Source organism: Zalophus californianus, chromosome 4 (assembly GCF_009762305.2).
Source record: "Zalophus californianus isolate mZalCal1 chromosome 4, mZalCal1.pri.v2, whole genome shotgun sequence".
In the NCBI taxonomy this organism is placed as follows: Eukaryota; Metazoa; Chordata; class Mammalia; order Carnivora; family Otariidae; genus Zalophus; species Zalophus californianus.
The window spans coordinates 125816168-125833241 of record NC_045598.1 but is presented as its reverse complement, the minus strand read 5'-3'; the positions used below and the strand labels follow the sequence as shown (position 1 = coordinate 125833241).

Genomic DNA, 17074 nt, shown 5'->3' with positions numbered 1-17074 from the left:
TTTATTTTTGTGTATGCTTAAGAAAGAGGTCCAGTTTCATCCTTTTGCATGTAGCTGCCCAGGTTTCCCAGAACCATTTATTGAAGAGACTGTCTTTCCCATTGTATATTTTTGCCTCCTTTGTCATAGATTAATTGACCATATAAGCATGGGTTTATTTCTGGGCTCTCTATTCTGTTCTCTTGATCTATGTGTCTTATTTTTGTGCCAGTACCATACTGTTTTGATTACTACAGCTTTGTAGTATATCTTGAAATCTGGGATTATGGTATCTCCAGTTCTGTTCTTCTTTCTCAAAATTGGTTTGGCTATTGGGGGGGGTCTTCTGTAGTTCATATAAATTTTAGTATTATTTGTTCTGGTTCTGTAAAAAGTTCTGTTGGCATTTTGATAGGGATTGCACTCAATCTGTAGATTGCTTTGGGTAGTATGGGCATTTTAACAATATTAATTCTTCCAATCCATTAACATGGTATATCATTTTTTTTTTAAGATTTTATTTATTTGAGAGAGAGAGAATGAGAGAGAGAGAAAGCACATGGTGGGGGGAGAGGGTCAGAGGGAGAAGCAGACTCCCTGCCGAGCTGGGAGCCCAGTGCTGGACTTGATCCAGGGACTCCAGGATCATGACCTGAGCTGAAGGCAGTCACTTAACCAGCTGAGCCACCCAGGCGCCTTTGTTTTTTGTTTTTTAAGTGGGCTCCACATGCAGCCTGGAGCCCAATGTGGGGCTTGATCAGGGTCATGAGATCAAGCCCTGAGTGGAAATCAAGAGTTGGACACTCAACTGACAGAGCCACCCAGGTGGCCCCCCATGAACATAGTATATGTTTCCATTTGTTTGTGTCATCTTTAATTTTTTCATCATTGTTTTATCATTTTCGTAGTACAGGTCTTTCACCTCCTTGGTTAGGTTTATTCCTAGATTTTGGGGTGCTTTTTGGTGCTATTTTAAATGGAATTGTTTTCTTAATTTCTCTTTCTGCTACTTTATTATCAATGGTTTTGATTTGCATTTTCCCAATGATTAGTGATGAGAATCTTTTCCTACACCTATTGGCCATCTGTATGTCTTCTTTGGAAAATTGTCTAATCAGATCCTCTGCCCATTTTTAAATTAGATTGTTTGGTTTTCTTGCTATTGAGTTTTATGTTTTCTTTATATATTTTGGATATTAATCCCTTAGTGGATATTTGCAAATATTTTCTCTCAATAGGTAAGTTGCCTTTTCATTTTGTTGATGGTTTCCTTTTCTATACAAAAGCTTTTGGGGCACCTGGGTGGCTTAGTTGGTTAAGCGTCTGCCTTTGGCTCAGGTCATGATCCCAGGGTCCTGGGATCGAGCCACACATCAGGCTCCTTGCTGGGCGGGAAGCCTGCTTTTCCCTCTCCCTTTGCCTGCCACTCCCCCTGCTTGTGTGCACCTCCTCTCTCTCTGTCAAATAAATAAATAAAATCTTTAAAAAACAAAACAAAACAAAAACAAAAGCTTTTTAGTTAGATGTATCCCACTTGTTTTTTTTTGCTCTAGTTGCCTTTGCTTTTGTTGACAAATCCAGAAAGCATTACCAAGATCCATGTCTAAGAGTTTACCACCTAAGTTTTCTTCTAGGCTTTTTATGACTTTAAGTCTTACATTCAAATCTTTAATCCAATTTGAGGTAATTTTTGTATATGGTGTAAGGTAGTGGTCAAGTTTCATTCTTTTGTATGTAGCTGTGTAGTTTCCCCAGCACCATTCACCATTTATTGAAGAGACTGTCCTTTCCCCATTGTATATTCTTGCTTCTTTTGTCATAAGTTACAAACTGTTTCTTTATATGACTGAATAATATTCTATTATATGGATGTACCACATTTTGTTTATCCATCCATCAGTTAATGGACATTTAGGTTGTTTTCATTTTTGGCTATTATGAATAATGCTATTATGAATGTTTATGTACAAGGTTTTGTGTGAATGTTTTCCAATCTCTTGGGAATATACTTAGGCACACAATTGTTGGATGATATGATAACTCTATATTTAACTTTTTAAGAAATTGCTAGACTATTTTTCACAGTGGATATAGCATTTTACATTCCTACCAGAAATGTATGAGCAGTCTAATTTCTCTATATCCTTCCCAACATTTTTTTAATGGTAGTCAACCTACTAAAAGTGAAGTGGTGTCTTATTGGAGTTTTGAGGTGCATTTTCCTGATGAGTAATGTTGATTTTAATCAAGTGATTATTGGCAACTTGTATATCTTCTTTGGAAAACTGTTCAAACACTTTGCCCATTTTTTTTTGAAAGACCTATACTCTTAAAACTTTATTTTTTTATTTTTAATTTTTTTAAACTTTATTTTGTTTAAATTTTATTTTATTTTATTATGTTATGTTAGTCACCATACAGCACTGCCCATTTTTAAATTGAGTTGTCTTTTTATTGTTGAGTTGTAAGTATTCTTTATATATTCTGGATATTAAACACTTATTAGATGTCTGATCTGAATATTTTCTAGAGTTCTGTGAGCTGTCTTTTTATTTTCCTGATAGTATCCTTTCGTGCACAACAGTTTTTAATTTTGATGAAGTTCAGTTTATCTGTTTCCTCTTTTGTATCATATTTTAAAAAACAGTTGCTTAATTCAAGGTCTTAAAGATTTGTACCAATGTTTCCTTCTGATTTTTGTAGTTTTAGGTCTTTGATGCATTTTGATTAAGTTTTGTATAAGGTGTGAGGTAGAAGACCAAATTCACTCTTTTCCATGTGGATATCCAGTTATTCCAGCACTATTTGTTGAAAAGATTTTTCTTTCTCTCAGTGAATGGTTTTGGCATCCTTATTAAGATCCACTTGTCTATAGATGTATGGGTTAATTTCTGAACTTTTAATTCTATTCCATTGATTTTTGTATCTGTCTTTATGCCAGTGCCACACTGTTTTTATTATTAAAATTTTGTAATAAGTTTTGAAATCAGGAAGTGTTGAGTCCTGCAACTTCATCTTTTTCAAGATTCTGTTTTGTTATTCTGGGTTCTTTGCATTTCATTTCCATGTGAATTTTAGGATCAGTTTATCCAATTCTGCAAAAAAAGGTAGTTGGAATTTTGATAAGATTGCATTAAATATGTAGATTCATCTTAATAATATTTAGTCTTACAATCTGTGAACATGGGATGTCTTTCCATGTATTTAGGCCTTTAATTTCTTTCAACAATGTTTTGTAGTTTTCAGTGTAAGTCCTTTACTTCTTTGGTGAAATTTTTGCCTAAGTATTTTATTCTTTTAGATATTATTGTGAATAGAATTCTTTTCTTAATTTTATTTTTGGATTGTGCTAGCATCTAGATTTTTGTATATTGAACTTAAGTCCTAAAACTTTGCTGAACTCTTTTGTTAGCTCTAGTTGTGTGTGTATGTGCACACTGGTATGTATTCAGTATGTTTTTCTATGTATAAGATCATATCATCTGTAAATAGAGTTAGTTTTCTTTCTTTCCTATCTGGACTTCTTTTATTTCTTATTCTTGCTGAATTGCCTTAGTATAAATTCCAATACACCATTGAAGGAATTAGTGAGAGAAGACATTCCTATCTTGGTTCAGATCTTAAGGGGAAAGTTTTCAATCTTTAACTCTTAAATATGATAATAGCTACAGGTTTTTTTTTCTCAACTTATCAAGTTGAGAAAATCCCCTTCTATTGCTAGTTTTTTGAGTATTTTTATCACGAAGGGGTACTGGGTTTTGTCAAAAGGCTTTTCTGCATCTATCAAGATGAATATGCCATTTTTTTCCTCTAGTCTTTTTTTTAAGATTTATTTATTTAATTTAAGGAGAGAGGGAGTGAGCAGGGGGAGGGGCAGAGGGAGAGGGAGGGAGAGAATCTCCAGCAGAATCACCACTGATCATGTAGCCCAACATGAGGCTGAATTCCAGGACCTTGAGATCATGACCTGAGCTGAAATCAGGAGTCAGATGCTTAACGGACTGAGCCCCCCAGGTGCCCCATTCTCCATTCTATTAATATGGTAAAATACATTGATTTGCATATATTGACCCAACTTTATATTCTTAGAATAAATGATACCTGTCATGGTGTATCATCTTTTTAATATGTTGTTGAATTCAGTTTGCTACTATTTTGTTGAGGGTTTCTGCATCTATATTCATAAGATTGATTGTCCTGTACTTATCTGGTGATGTCTTTAATATCAGGGTAACCCTGGCTTTATAGAAGAAGTTAGGGTATGTCCTCTCTCCTACTTTTTTGGAAGAATTTGAGAAAGCATTATTGTTATTTTTCCTCCTTCTCCTTCTCCTTGGTAGAATTCACCAGTAAAGCCACCTGGAGAGGGACTTTTCATTGCTGGATATTTTTTCTTTGAATATGGACTCAATCTTCACATTTTATAGATCTATTTAGATTTTCTATTTCTTCTTGAGTGAATTTGTTAGTTTGTGTGTTTCTAAGAATTTGTTCATTTTATCTAGGTTATCTAATTTCTTTTCTTTTCTTTCTTTTCTTTATTTTATTTTATTTTATTGTGTTATATTAGTCACCATACAGTACGCCATTAGTTTTTGATGTAGCGTTCCATGATTCACTGTTTGCATATAACACCCAGTGCTCCATGCAATACATGCCTTCCTTAATACCCATCACTGGGCTAACCCAGCCCCCCTGCCCCCTCCTCTCTAAAACCCTCAGTTTGTTTCTCAGAGTCCATAGTCTCTCATGGTTCGTCTCCCCCTCTGACTTCTCCCCCTTCAAACTCAACACCCAAAAAACAAATAATCAAGTCAATAAATGGGCAGAAAACATGAACAAAACACTTCTCAAAAGAAGACATACAAATGGCTAACAGACACATGAAAAAATGTTCATCATCATTAGCCATCAGGGAAATTCAAATCAAAACTACATTGAGATACCACCTTACACCAGTTAGAATGGCAAAAATTGACAAGGCAAGAAACAAGAAATGTTAGAGAGGTTGTGGAGAAAGGGGAACCCTCTTACACTGTTGGTGGGAATGCAAGTTGGTAGGTTGTTTAATTTTATTGGTAAGCAATTGTTCATAGTATTCTTTTATAATTTTTTTCTTGTAAGGTCAGTTGTAATGTCCCTGTGCTTTTATTCCTTATTTTAGTAATTTGAGTTTCCTCTTTCTTTTGGTCGGTTTAGGTAAAAAATTGTCAATCTTGTTAGTGTTTTCAAATAACAAGCTTTTGGTTTTGTCGATTTTCTCATTCTTTTATTCTCTATTTCACTTATTTTCACTCTAATCTTCATTATTCTTTTTTCCGTCATGCTTGTTGTCTAGTTTGTGATTCTTTTCCTGGTTTCTTAAAGTGGAAGATTAGGTTATTTGAGATTTTCTTCCTTTTTAATGTAGGCATTTGCTATTCTAAGTTTCCTTCTGAGAATTACTTTCACTGCATCCCATAAGTTTTTGTATGGTGTATTTTTGCTTTCATTGATCTCAAAGTATTTTCCAATTTCCCTTGTGATTTCTTCTTTGATGCCTTAGTTATTTAGGAGTGTGTTGTTTAATTTCTACATGTTTCTGAATTTTCCAAATTTCCTTGTTATTGATTTCAAATTTCATTCCATTGTAGCCAAAGAACACACTTCATTTGATTTAAATGTTTCTGGATCTATTAATACTTGTTTTGTGGCCAAACATATGGCTTAACATGGAGAATGTTCCATATGCACTTGTTATTGGGTAGAGTGTTCTATAGATGTACAGTAGTTCTAGCTGGCATATGGCATTGTACAAATCTGTTTCCTTGCTGATTTTTCTGTCTAGTTGTTCTGTTCACTATTGAAAGTGAGGTATTGAAGTCTCCAATTACTACTGTTGAACCATCTGTCCCTCCCTTCAATTCTTCAGTTTTTTCACATGTATTTTGGGGTTCTGTTTGTTGTTAGGCACATATTTGTTTCTAATTGCTACATATTCTTAAAGGATTGATTTTTTAAAAAATGTCCTTTTTTGTTTCTGGTAACTTTAAGATAAAGTTTATTTTGTCTGATACTAGTATAGCCTCTCCAGCTCTCTTGGATTACTACTTCCATATAATATTTTTGTCCCTACTTTCACTGTCATCCTATTTGTCTTTGAATCTAAGGTAAGTGTTTCTCAAGACAGCATAGAGTTGGATCATTTTTTTAAAAATCCACTTGCCAATCTCTGTCTTTTCATTTGAGAGTTTAATTCATTTATATTTAAAGTAATTCCTGATAAGGAAGGACTTTTGCCATTTTTCTATTTGTATCTTTTTTTTTTTTTTTAAGTAGACTCCATGCCCAGCATGGATCCCAATGCAGGGCTTTAATTTATGACCCTGAAATCAAGACCTGAGCCAAAATCAAGAGTTGAACACTTAATTGACTGAGCCACCCAGGCACCCTTCTATTTGTATTCTTATATCTTTTTTGTTCGATTCTCCTATTACTATTACTAGCTTCTCTCCATTACTAGGAATGATATAATTCCTATATCATTTCTTTTATATATTTTTAAGGCTTTTTGTGTGTATGTGTTTACCCTTGGGATTACAATTAATATCTTAATTTTTGAATATCTAGTTCACATTAATATGCTGTCAAAGTATACAAAAACTTCTATTATAGTTCCACCTCCCCATTAATGCTGCTATTGCTACAAATTACATCCTTATACATTCTGTGTCATTCAACATAGATATATAATTATTGCTTAATGCAGTTGTCTTTTAAACCAGATAGATGCTTAACCGACTGAGCCACCCAGGTGCCCCTATTAAATCAGATAGAAAAAAGAGGATCTACAAACATATTTACCTGTGAAGTTGCTTTTACTGGTGTTCTCTAATTTTTCATGTAGATTCAAATTATGGTCTAATGTTCATTTCATTCTGAAGGATTCCTTTTGGCATTTCTTATAGGAAAGGTCTGCCAATGACTCAGTTATTCATTTATCTAGAAATAAATGAATATCTCCTTCATTTTAGATGGATAATTTTGCTACATATAGAATTTTTGGTTAACATATTTTTTCTTTCAATGCTTTGACTATATCATCCCATTGCCTTCTGGCCTCATGGTTTCTAATGAGAAATCAGTTGTTGATCTTATTGAGGATCTCTTATACATGATGGGTCACTTCTCTCTTGATACTTGAAATATACTCTGACTTTGAACGGTTGGTTATGACGTATCTCAGTGAAGATTTTCATGAGTTTATTCTACTTGGAGTTCATGGAACTTCTTGGATGTATAGATTAACATTTTTCATTAAATTGGAAAGTTTTCAGCCATTATTTAATCAGATATTCTTTCTGCCCCTTTCTCTCTTTCCACTCATTTTATATATATATATATGCATGATGCTATACTCAGGTCTCTTGGGATCTGTTCATTTTTCTTCATTCTTTTATCTTTATGTTACTCAGACTGTATAATCTTAATTGACCTATCTTCAATTTCACTGATTCTTTCTTCTGCCTGTTCAAATTACCTATTGAATTCCTCCAGTAAATTCTTCATTTCAGTTACTATGCTTTTCAACTCCAGAATTTCTATTTTGGTTCCTTTATATAAATTCATTTTTTAATTGATATTCTGTATTTAGTGAGGTATCATTCTCAATCTTCCCTTCAGTTCTTTAGACATGGTTTCCTTTAGCCTTTAAACATATTTAGCTTATTTATAGTCTTTGTCTAGCATGTCCAAATTTGGAGCATTCTCAAAGACAGTTTCTATAGATCCCTCCTCCCCCCAATATAGACCTTACTTTCTTGTTTCTTTGCATGCCTCATATATTTTTTTGAAAACTGGACATTTTGAATATTATAATTTGGCAGCTCTGCAAATTAGACTCTCCCCTGTCCCCATGATTTTTAATTGTTGCTTGTTGTAATTATTTATTCAGTGACTTTTCTGATCTAATTTTGTAACATCTGTATTCTTAGTCATGTGTGGCCACTGAAGTCTGTTCCATTAGCTTACCAGCTAAGGATTAGACAGAGATTTTCTTATACACCTAGAACCAAGAATGTCCCAGCCTTCACAGGTGGGCTTTGTACATATGTTAGGACACATCTTCAGTGCTGAGCCAGACAGTTTACAGCTCTGCCTTAGCCTTTACTTCCTGCTTGTACAGATCTACAAGGTCAGCCAGAATTGAGAACTTAGGGCTTTCTCAGGTCTTTCCTGAGTGTGTACAGCTGTGGGAAGGTGAGTAGCTTCTAGATTCCCAAGGACATGTCAGAACTAATTTCTTAATAGAAACTAGCATAGTTTCTAGGACAGGAATGAATGATGGAATGAAGCATTCACTTTCATTTAAATGATTAATATGAATTCTATGCTCAAGTCAATCTATTCCACTCACCACAGTCTCCCTTATTTTGCTTGTCTTTCTATATGTATCTTTCAACCTTACTAAATCTAACTCTATAAGGTGAGCCCTTTAAGTGGTACAAATTACATGTATATAGATAGACATAGATACATAGATATGTATATTCATTTCTCACAGTATAATATAAATAAGTATCCAAAACTAAATAGACATTGAGTGAATGAGTGAGTGGGAAAAAAAATTCGTTGATCATAATGATTCTAGTGCCCAGGAAAAAAATGAAGTTGTGTGAAGAACTAAGAGGACCAAGTAGATTTGCCATGGGACAAGGGAGGTTATGCCACTAACCTGAAAGATAACTTTGACATAGCCTCATATAATCTTCTTTTTAGTGGAAGGTTTTAGAATTCAGGAAACAAATTAGTATTGATAGAGATTAATTTCAATTTATCTTGTGAGCTTGAATCATCACTTTGCCTTGTAAATATTTACAATTCTTCTATTAGTTATGCATTCCCCTGACATTTACACTTTATTCATAAGCAGCCTCTGTTATGACCTATAATTGCTAATAAAGATGGGTAAAAGCACCACAGATTGGGGTTGCCACAGATCACTATGGAAATGACACTCTTTCCTGCTTCTTGTGAAAATAGCATTTGCCTCATGTTGGTCTACTCTGAGCAAACTCACCTCTTCAGAGGAGAATGATTTCCAGAAAGTTCCATGTGAAATTGAATGAAGTAGAAAAATCAAGTCCCTGATACCCTGTGAAAGGATATCTGGTACCTCGTCGACAAGTTCATTCATGAGGCACAGAAACCCAGATGGTAATGTACAAAACTAGTTCACTCTGATTTTGTGGTTTTCTGAAGAGCTAAAGAAGGGCTAGATATTTGTCTCATTTCTCATCTAGTAGGTCAGCATTTTGTTAGGCTCTTATACCCAAAATGCTAGGAAAACCAGTTGGCTTCCCTTTTTGGCATCTTAATTTTGTTTCTATCTAAATTAAAAAATGTACACATCAGTGTAAATAAAAACTAACATTTAAGTTGCATATGAGATTTTGAATACTCAAGACACATTTTCTATATTACATAACTGGCTCTATTTTCGTGGAGTTTTCCTTTCCTTATCCCCTAACTACATTTTACTTGAAGGTCTCACAGACCTAAAAAAATGTACTGTGTCCCAATCTGAAACTATGGTCTTTCCTTGCTGAGCTGTCCCTTTCTTCACTGGGTCAGTGAATAACTTCCTGTTCAGCTAAGTGACAAAACATTTGAGAAAAGGTCCTGAAGAAGCTGAGAATATAAGTATGGAGAAACAGACATATACCCACAGGCAAAATCTATTTGTTGACCAATTCATTTTCGAATTTGGTAAATATTAGCTAGGACTAATGGAAGTGCAATGGAAGACAAAACATAATGCCTGCCCTGAGGGACTTGATGGAATGGGAAAGGCAGAAAAGAAGAGTGAATTACAACCTGTGAGGATTTCATGCTCTGATTGAACAGCACAGTGAGTTGTGGAACATATAAAGGGCTGCAGGGAAGCCCCCCCCCCCCATAGGCCTTCTCTCCCAAATCACCCTAAATGGCTCCTTGTAATCATTTTGGGTATGATGTTTAGGTTTCCTTCTCTCTCTCTCTTTCCCACCCTCCCTCTCTCTATCAATTAGATTCTAATTTTTTGCTTATATGTTCCTTAAAATAAATTTGAGAAATTGTCCTGTCAACATTTTTAACTTGGCATCTAAATTTTTTTGTAAGATAAAACAGATGCAAAGGATGTAATTTTCAGCATATTACAGACATTGGCATGTTGAAATAAAACAGTTGTAAAAAATAAAAAATAAAAAAAATAAAAAAAAATAAAACAGTTGTAACATTATTTTAAATGTATTCAACAGAATTTAAATGTCACAGAATCTATACACACAATCACACACACACACACACACACTCACTCTCACATATACATGTGCATGAATGCATACACACACATTTCTTGGAGAGTCTTCTTACACCTATGCCCCAGCCAACTTTGAAGAATGCCATTCTATAGGCCTCTTTCTCTGCTGCCTTATGTATTCTTTGTGGTACCCAGTAACAGTGTGCCAGAACTTGGCTAAACACTTTACATGTATCATCTCTTTTAATCCTTAGCAACCCTCTGAAGTCAGTACTGTTTTCTGCATTTGACTGCATTTTACTTATGAAGAAAATGAGGCTAAGAGAAGAGGTTTGAATCCAGGTCTTTCTGACTTCATACCCTCTACTCCTAACTGCTGCTACTTTATACTTAAAATTCACTGCAACTGAGAGATTTGTGTTAAAATCAACATGGAACACCTTAAAGAGAATATGTAACACCTAGCACTCCCCAACCTCCTACCTGCTTTGCTTTTCTCCACAGCACTTACCAATATCTGATAGACTGTATATTTTATTTATTATTAAGCCTCCCTGCTCCCCCAGCCCAGAATATAGGCTTCAGGAATATAGGGATTTCATCTCTTTTGTTCAATGCAATTTTCTCAGTGCCTAAAACAGTACTCAATAAATATTTGTTGAATAATGAACTAGACTTGTTGTTATAAAGCCATTAGGATTCTAAGAGACTCTAGACATACTACATGCTACATGCTCTGATCAGCCTTCTTGGCTTCATTATAAGTAGGCAGCAGCATGAGGTATAGATCAACAATCTACTGGGTTTGGAGTGAAGGATTTTTATGTGCCAGTCAATATCAAGAAAAGAAGGGTCTAATGACATACCTAAAGTGCATGCATTTATTTATTATTTATTTGCCTCATTCAAGTTACCAAGGGGAACACAGAATCAGGTAGCATTGTTGTAGGGCTATGATAGGGATGCCATCTTTGAACCATCACAGTCAGGGCTAGGAGTTCGGGCAATTCATGGCATACTTGGAAGTTTGGTGGCTAGGGCCTCCCAGAAATCTCCCAGGGCTGAAGAGCTTTATTGTAGTGTTTTGGAGTGTATTAGTTTGTATAGTTTTCTTTTTCTTTTTCTTTTTCTTTTTTTTGTGCTTATTTGGAAGCGAACAACTGAATTTATTCTGCAGAAGATAAAGGAGACCTGAAGCATCACATCACCAGAACAACTGAAACATGTTGATAAGTCTTATTTTCTAAACTTCAATGAAAGCTGCTTGTACAATCTATTTAATGAATACCTGTCCCTATTAAACAAGCAAGATATCTGATGTATTAAAGAAGTCAGAAGTTATCACAGTCTACTGATATCAGTGTTTTACCAATCTAAGTACAGAAACTTTTCATTTAGGTTTTCTTGTCCTCTTTACTTTTAAATATCATTGTCTTGAGTATCAGATGGTGTTAGAATTTTTGTACCAATTGTCATATATAATTCAGAAAATTCATGAAGATGATAGTATATTGTATTTACCCATATTTCTGCATTTTCCATTGTTCTTTCTTCCTTCCTTAATGATGTAAGATTCCTTCCTTTATTATTTCTTTTGTAAAATGTTCTTTAGCCATTCTTTAAGAGTAAATCTGGCTAAGTGACAAAATCTTTTAGTTTTCCTTCATGTGGGAATTTTTTTATTTTCCCTTAATTCCCTAGGTATAGTTTCAACAGATACAGAATTTGCAGTTGACAGTAATTTTCTTTCTTTTCTTTCTTGAAAAATGGTGTGCTACTTCTGGCCTCTGTTGTTTCAGATGAGAAATCTGTTGTCTTTTGAATTGGTATCCCTCTATAGGTAATGTCTTGTTTCTCTCTGGCTGCTTTCAAGATATTTTCTTTGTCTTTAGTTTTCAGAAATATAATTATGATGTGTCTGGGCATGGATTTCTTTGGATTTATCCTTTTTGGAATTCACTTAGCTGCTTGATCTGTGAATTTATATGTTTTGTTATATTTGGGAAATTTACAGTCATTATTTCTTTGAATACTCTTTCAGGCCCACTCTCTTTCTCCCCTTCTAGGACACCAGTTCTACTCTTTTGTTATGATCTTATAGGTTCCTGAGACTATGTTTGTTCGTTTTCAGTTTATTTTCTCTCTTTTGTTCAGATTGGGTTAATTCTATGGATCTGTCCTCAACTTCACTGATTCTATCCTGTCAGTTGCACTCTACTATTGAGTTCTTCAAGGTATTTTTATTATTTCTGTTATTTTTCAGTCCTATAATTTCTATTGGTTCTGTTTTGTAATTCCTATTTCTCTGCTGAAATTTTCTATTTTTTCACTTGTTTCAAAAGAATTTGTAATTGTTTGTTGAATTTTTCTTATGATAGTTACTTGTCAGATAATTCTAGTGTCTGGTTCATCTCAGTGTGAGACTCAAAGGATTATCTTTTGTCACTCAAGTTGCAATTTTCTTGCTTGTTGTTTTTTTGTATGATAAGTGATTTTAATTGTATCTGGGCATTTTGGCTATTAGGAGACTCTGGGTCCTACTTAAATTTTTTATTTTAACAGGTATTTACTCTGTTTAGATTTAGCATATTGGTTATAGCCTACTTTTGTGGGCTGTGGCTCCAATGACAGTCTAATTTTCAGAGACTTGATGGTACTGTGTTTGTCTTCTTTGTCTCCTTTTCTGAGGCCCCACTGGTACTTGTTGGTACTAGCTGAGAAAGTAAAAGGAGGTTCCCAGGTTGAGTGGCTTGGTGCCATTATGTGGAGGAAGGAAATCTCCAGGCTACAGAGACAAAAAGCACTTTTTGGGCTGGGTGATTGTTGTGGAAGAATCCCACTTGCTAATCTCCCCTGTCAGGTAGAGTCTGGGTGGGAGAGAGGAGTCTCAGACTGGTGGGAAAGTTCCCTGGTAGGTTACTGTTAGGGGAACATTCAGTTGGTTCTCCTTGCTATTCTTCTGGGCTTGTCTAGAGTTGGTGGCAGGACTCTTGCTCAGTTCGGAGGAAGAATAAGGCTATCTGGCTGCCTTCTCTTGCTAGACTGGGCGTCAGGAAAGGCTGGGCCTGGTTTACATTCTCTTGGATGGAGAATCATAACATGCCCTTGCCACTGTGTTGTTCCCTTGGTCCTCTGGCCCCTAACTAATTCATCTTCCTCTTTCTACCTTTTAGCGTTCTTTAGTTGTCTCTCATGTTATTTCCAAGGCTTTTAGTCATGCTTGACAGGAAGGGGCAGAGAGAAACAAGTCTACACCATTTTGCTCAGATCAGAAGGTCTCTATATAAGCTTATATAGGCCCAAAATCTCTCTGGAAGGTACACAAAAAATTGCCTTCCCTGAGGAGGAAAATTGGGGAATATGACGTAGGAGGGAAACTTTTTTTGTATATGTGTTTGCATGTTCTCATTTTAATCAGGTGAATATATTAGCTGTTCAAAAATAAAAATAAAATGTAAAAGAAGAAATCTAATTCAGCCTTGCTTTCAAGAGCACAACCAAGGATTACAACATTGGTCAAGTAGAGTATGGATTCAACAACTTGTAATTTTATTAAATTTCACTGACTTTTAATTTCACTATATTGTGACTGCTTTGATCCAGATCTCTGAATATAAGAATAATGTTCTCAGTGGATTTTCAGCCTGTTCATATATTTTGAATAACTTGCAGAATACAAATGTGTAATTTAGATAGAAGTAGATGCTTTTGGCAGCATACTAGCACCCTAATCAGCTGAAAAAAATGATATTTGTATGACATTAAAACAAAATTAATAGCAAGACACTGATTACATGAAAAGATTTTAGGTTGTAATTATTAAACTTGCAAACAACTCAGCATAATTAGTGCCTTAATTAGGATATGACCTGAAATTTTAGCTTACAAAATTAATTGAGGCAATTAAAAGTCACATTTGTAAAGTGGATTTTAAAGCTTACAAGGTAGTTAGATATCACTTTTTTTTCTCATTTTGGGAAGCATCTTTATAGGTAGAGTAAACTTGCAATGCAATTACTTGGATTCCAAACCCCCATTTCCAGCACAGTATCTAAGCCTGAAGCCTTAAGTGTCGAGTTTAGTAACTTTCAGCCAAGGGTACCTACACACAGAAGGTTGAGCAGCTCCCAGGCATACGCCTAAATAACTCTGGGGAGCAATGAAACAGCAAAGACTTTCTGTCCCCAGAACCTTAACTGAAATATAAATTAAAAGATTAATAGTGACTTTAGATCAAGCTCCTTGACCATTTTCACAGAACTATTTGGATCCAAATGACAATTTTCACCTCTGTCATTTATTCTTCACGTGCTTCTTGAAGGCATTTCAGATCCCATGCTTTACCACATCATGGTGAAGTTTCTAATCCAAAGCCAGTGAATTTCCCATCAGTAGATAGAAATGGAGAAGTCAATAAATGTTTGTAGGCTAGTGATTTGGGGAAAAATAAATCTAGAATCTTACCTTCATTTCTTACATCAAAATAAACTCCAAATGGATCAAAGATTTAATATGAAAATAAGTTATAAATGTACTGGAAGAAGATATGGGTTAATATTTTTATAATATTGTAATCAAGAGTAGCTTTTTAAACATGACAGATAAAACAAAATCCATAAAGGAAATACTAACAAATTTGTCTTCTTAATTCTAAACTGCCATATGTCAAAATATATATATATATACTCTAAGTTTTAAAAACCTAATTCAAGGTCAAATCAAGAAGTAAACAATTAAAATCTGAAAGTTTCATTTATATTTTGATTTAATTTTTCCTCTAAAGGCACAGCTTTATGCCTCAATAAGAAAATGAGGGGCGCTTGGGGGGCTTAGTTGGTTGAGTGTCCAATTTTTGATTTTGGCTCAGGTCATGATCTCAGGGTTGTGAGCAGCCCTGTGTGGGCTCTGCCGTCAGCAGGGAGTCTGCTTGGGATTCTCACTCTCCCTCTCCCTCAGCTCCTCCTCCCCATCCCTACTCGCACGCTCTAAATAAATAAATAAATAAACGAATAATCTTTAAAAAGAAAATAATGAAATACTTGAAAATATGCATCATGATTTGTGTACAGGAATATTAAGTATAGGGGGAAATTAAAGGAACTTAAACTTTAAATTGCTCATAAAGTGATTATATTACAGAATAGATATAAGCTGCATCATTAAAAAAATCAATATTTAATAATACCAAGATATTTTCATGATAGAACCTTGTTAAAAAGATAGAGGGTATCGGCAAATCCAATTTGATTTTAAAATGTCTTATCTAGACAGAAAAAAAGACTAAAAGGAAACAAATGCTGGAGATAAAATTATGGATAAATGTTATTTCTTCATTTTGAGCAGTTTCAAATTTTCTACAATAAGTAAGTTATTTTCTGCTCAATATTTTTTTAACTGCTTGGAGCTCTAAAGAAAAATGTATTTGAGTTTTTCCCAAAAATAGCTAACTTGGAACTAGATCAGATATGAAAAATCAAAATTGAAGACTTGAAAAGCATAGCGTATAATATAGCAATTGTGAGAGCCCCCTCCCTCCTTTTTTAAAATCCCTCTACCAGATTCCATGATGCTATATCATTTAAGTTAAATTAAAACTCCTGGTCATTCTCAGCGATCTGTGTCTTTCTTTCTCTGACATTGCAGGCCTAGAACACAGGCTTCCTTTTCCTAAGGCCCAAAATCATGAGAGCATTCTTTTAGAAAGTCAGTGTCATACTTGTTTATTCCTAACTGCCTATGTTGTGGAACAGGGAACATGAAGTTCAAAACTCCAATTACTTGGTCTTGGCAAGAAGCTTGTGTCTTTAATTGGGGGCACTTGCCTATCACAAAATAACTATCGCTAGTAGTACAACAATGTCATCATTGAACTTTCTCTGTACCTGTAGGTTTTCTTAATTTCTTCATTTGATGCTCCCTTATGCAGACCAAGAATTTCATATAGAGCTTCTCCAGATGTAGACAAAGTCCGCTGTCTTTGGTTAGGTATGTTACATGCCATTTTCTCAGACTGCAAAAGCAAAGAGGGGAAATAGCTATGAAGGTTATGCATACTGGGTCCCACTCTCTGAAGAGAAAGATAGTTTATCTTTAACCTTTTGTAAATGACAATCTGAAGTACATTTTTATGTCAGCCACAAAAGGAGAGGAGAAAGGGTTTAGGAGAGCCAAAAGTAGAGCTTCTTGTCAGGGTGTTAAAGGCTACAGGCAGTAATGTAAATGGAATATGGCTTTGTCCACATGGTTAAATAGAAGTGAAATGTTAAATAAATACCCAGCTAATTCAGAATTGTTGAAAATGACTCCTCACAGGTCAGCATATGTAGATTCTTTTTTGCCAGAATTTGAACCGCTCCTTTTATATATATTTCCCAAATTTAGCTAGCACTGGAAATAATCTTCCATTTTACTTTGATTCTATTGGTTTTAGGATGGCTTAGGATGTCTTTAGAAAGACACTCATGTTCAACACAGGGAATCCCTGGTGACAACGGTGGCAGCAGCTGAACTGGATGGGCACATCCCAGTGGTGGATGGGGCCGAATGGAGCTGATCTCCCAACTCTGTTCTCACCAGGCTAATAACCAAACCAACATAAGCAAGAGCAGAGCCCCCAGATGTCGACTGGTGGGTCAGGATGGCCTGGTGGGTTAGAAGTCCCTGAGGACCCAGTGTGGTACTGTGTTTGTGGTCCTAAGGAATTCAATAAACAGCAACAATATGAGGAATTCCAAAGTATTTTTGTGCGCCTTTATCTTCTTGGGGGAAGAAAAGCAAAGCTTTGAAGAGTACTGAAAAAAGTCAGACCCAGGC

At 35.0% G+C, this 17074-nt stretch overlaps 1 protein-coding gene across 2 annotated transcripts in view; it reads right to left on the bottom strand.

Moving 5' to 3' along the window:
* DNAJC5B (DnaJ heat shock protein family (Hsp40) member C5 beta) overlaps positions 1 to 17074 on the bottom strand; it is an 85634-nt gene that overhangs the window by 43425 nt on the left and 25135 nt on the right. For both annotated transcript variants that reach the window (XM_027617385.2, XM_027617393.1), the window contains one exon: positions 16144 to 16271. In XM_027617385.2, the coding sequence (XP_027473186.1) occupies positions 16144 to 16262 (119 nt within the window). In that variant the 5' untranslated portion in view covers positions 16263 to 16271. The remainder of the gene's footprint in view (positions 1 to 16143; positions 16272 to 17074) is intronic.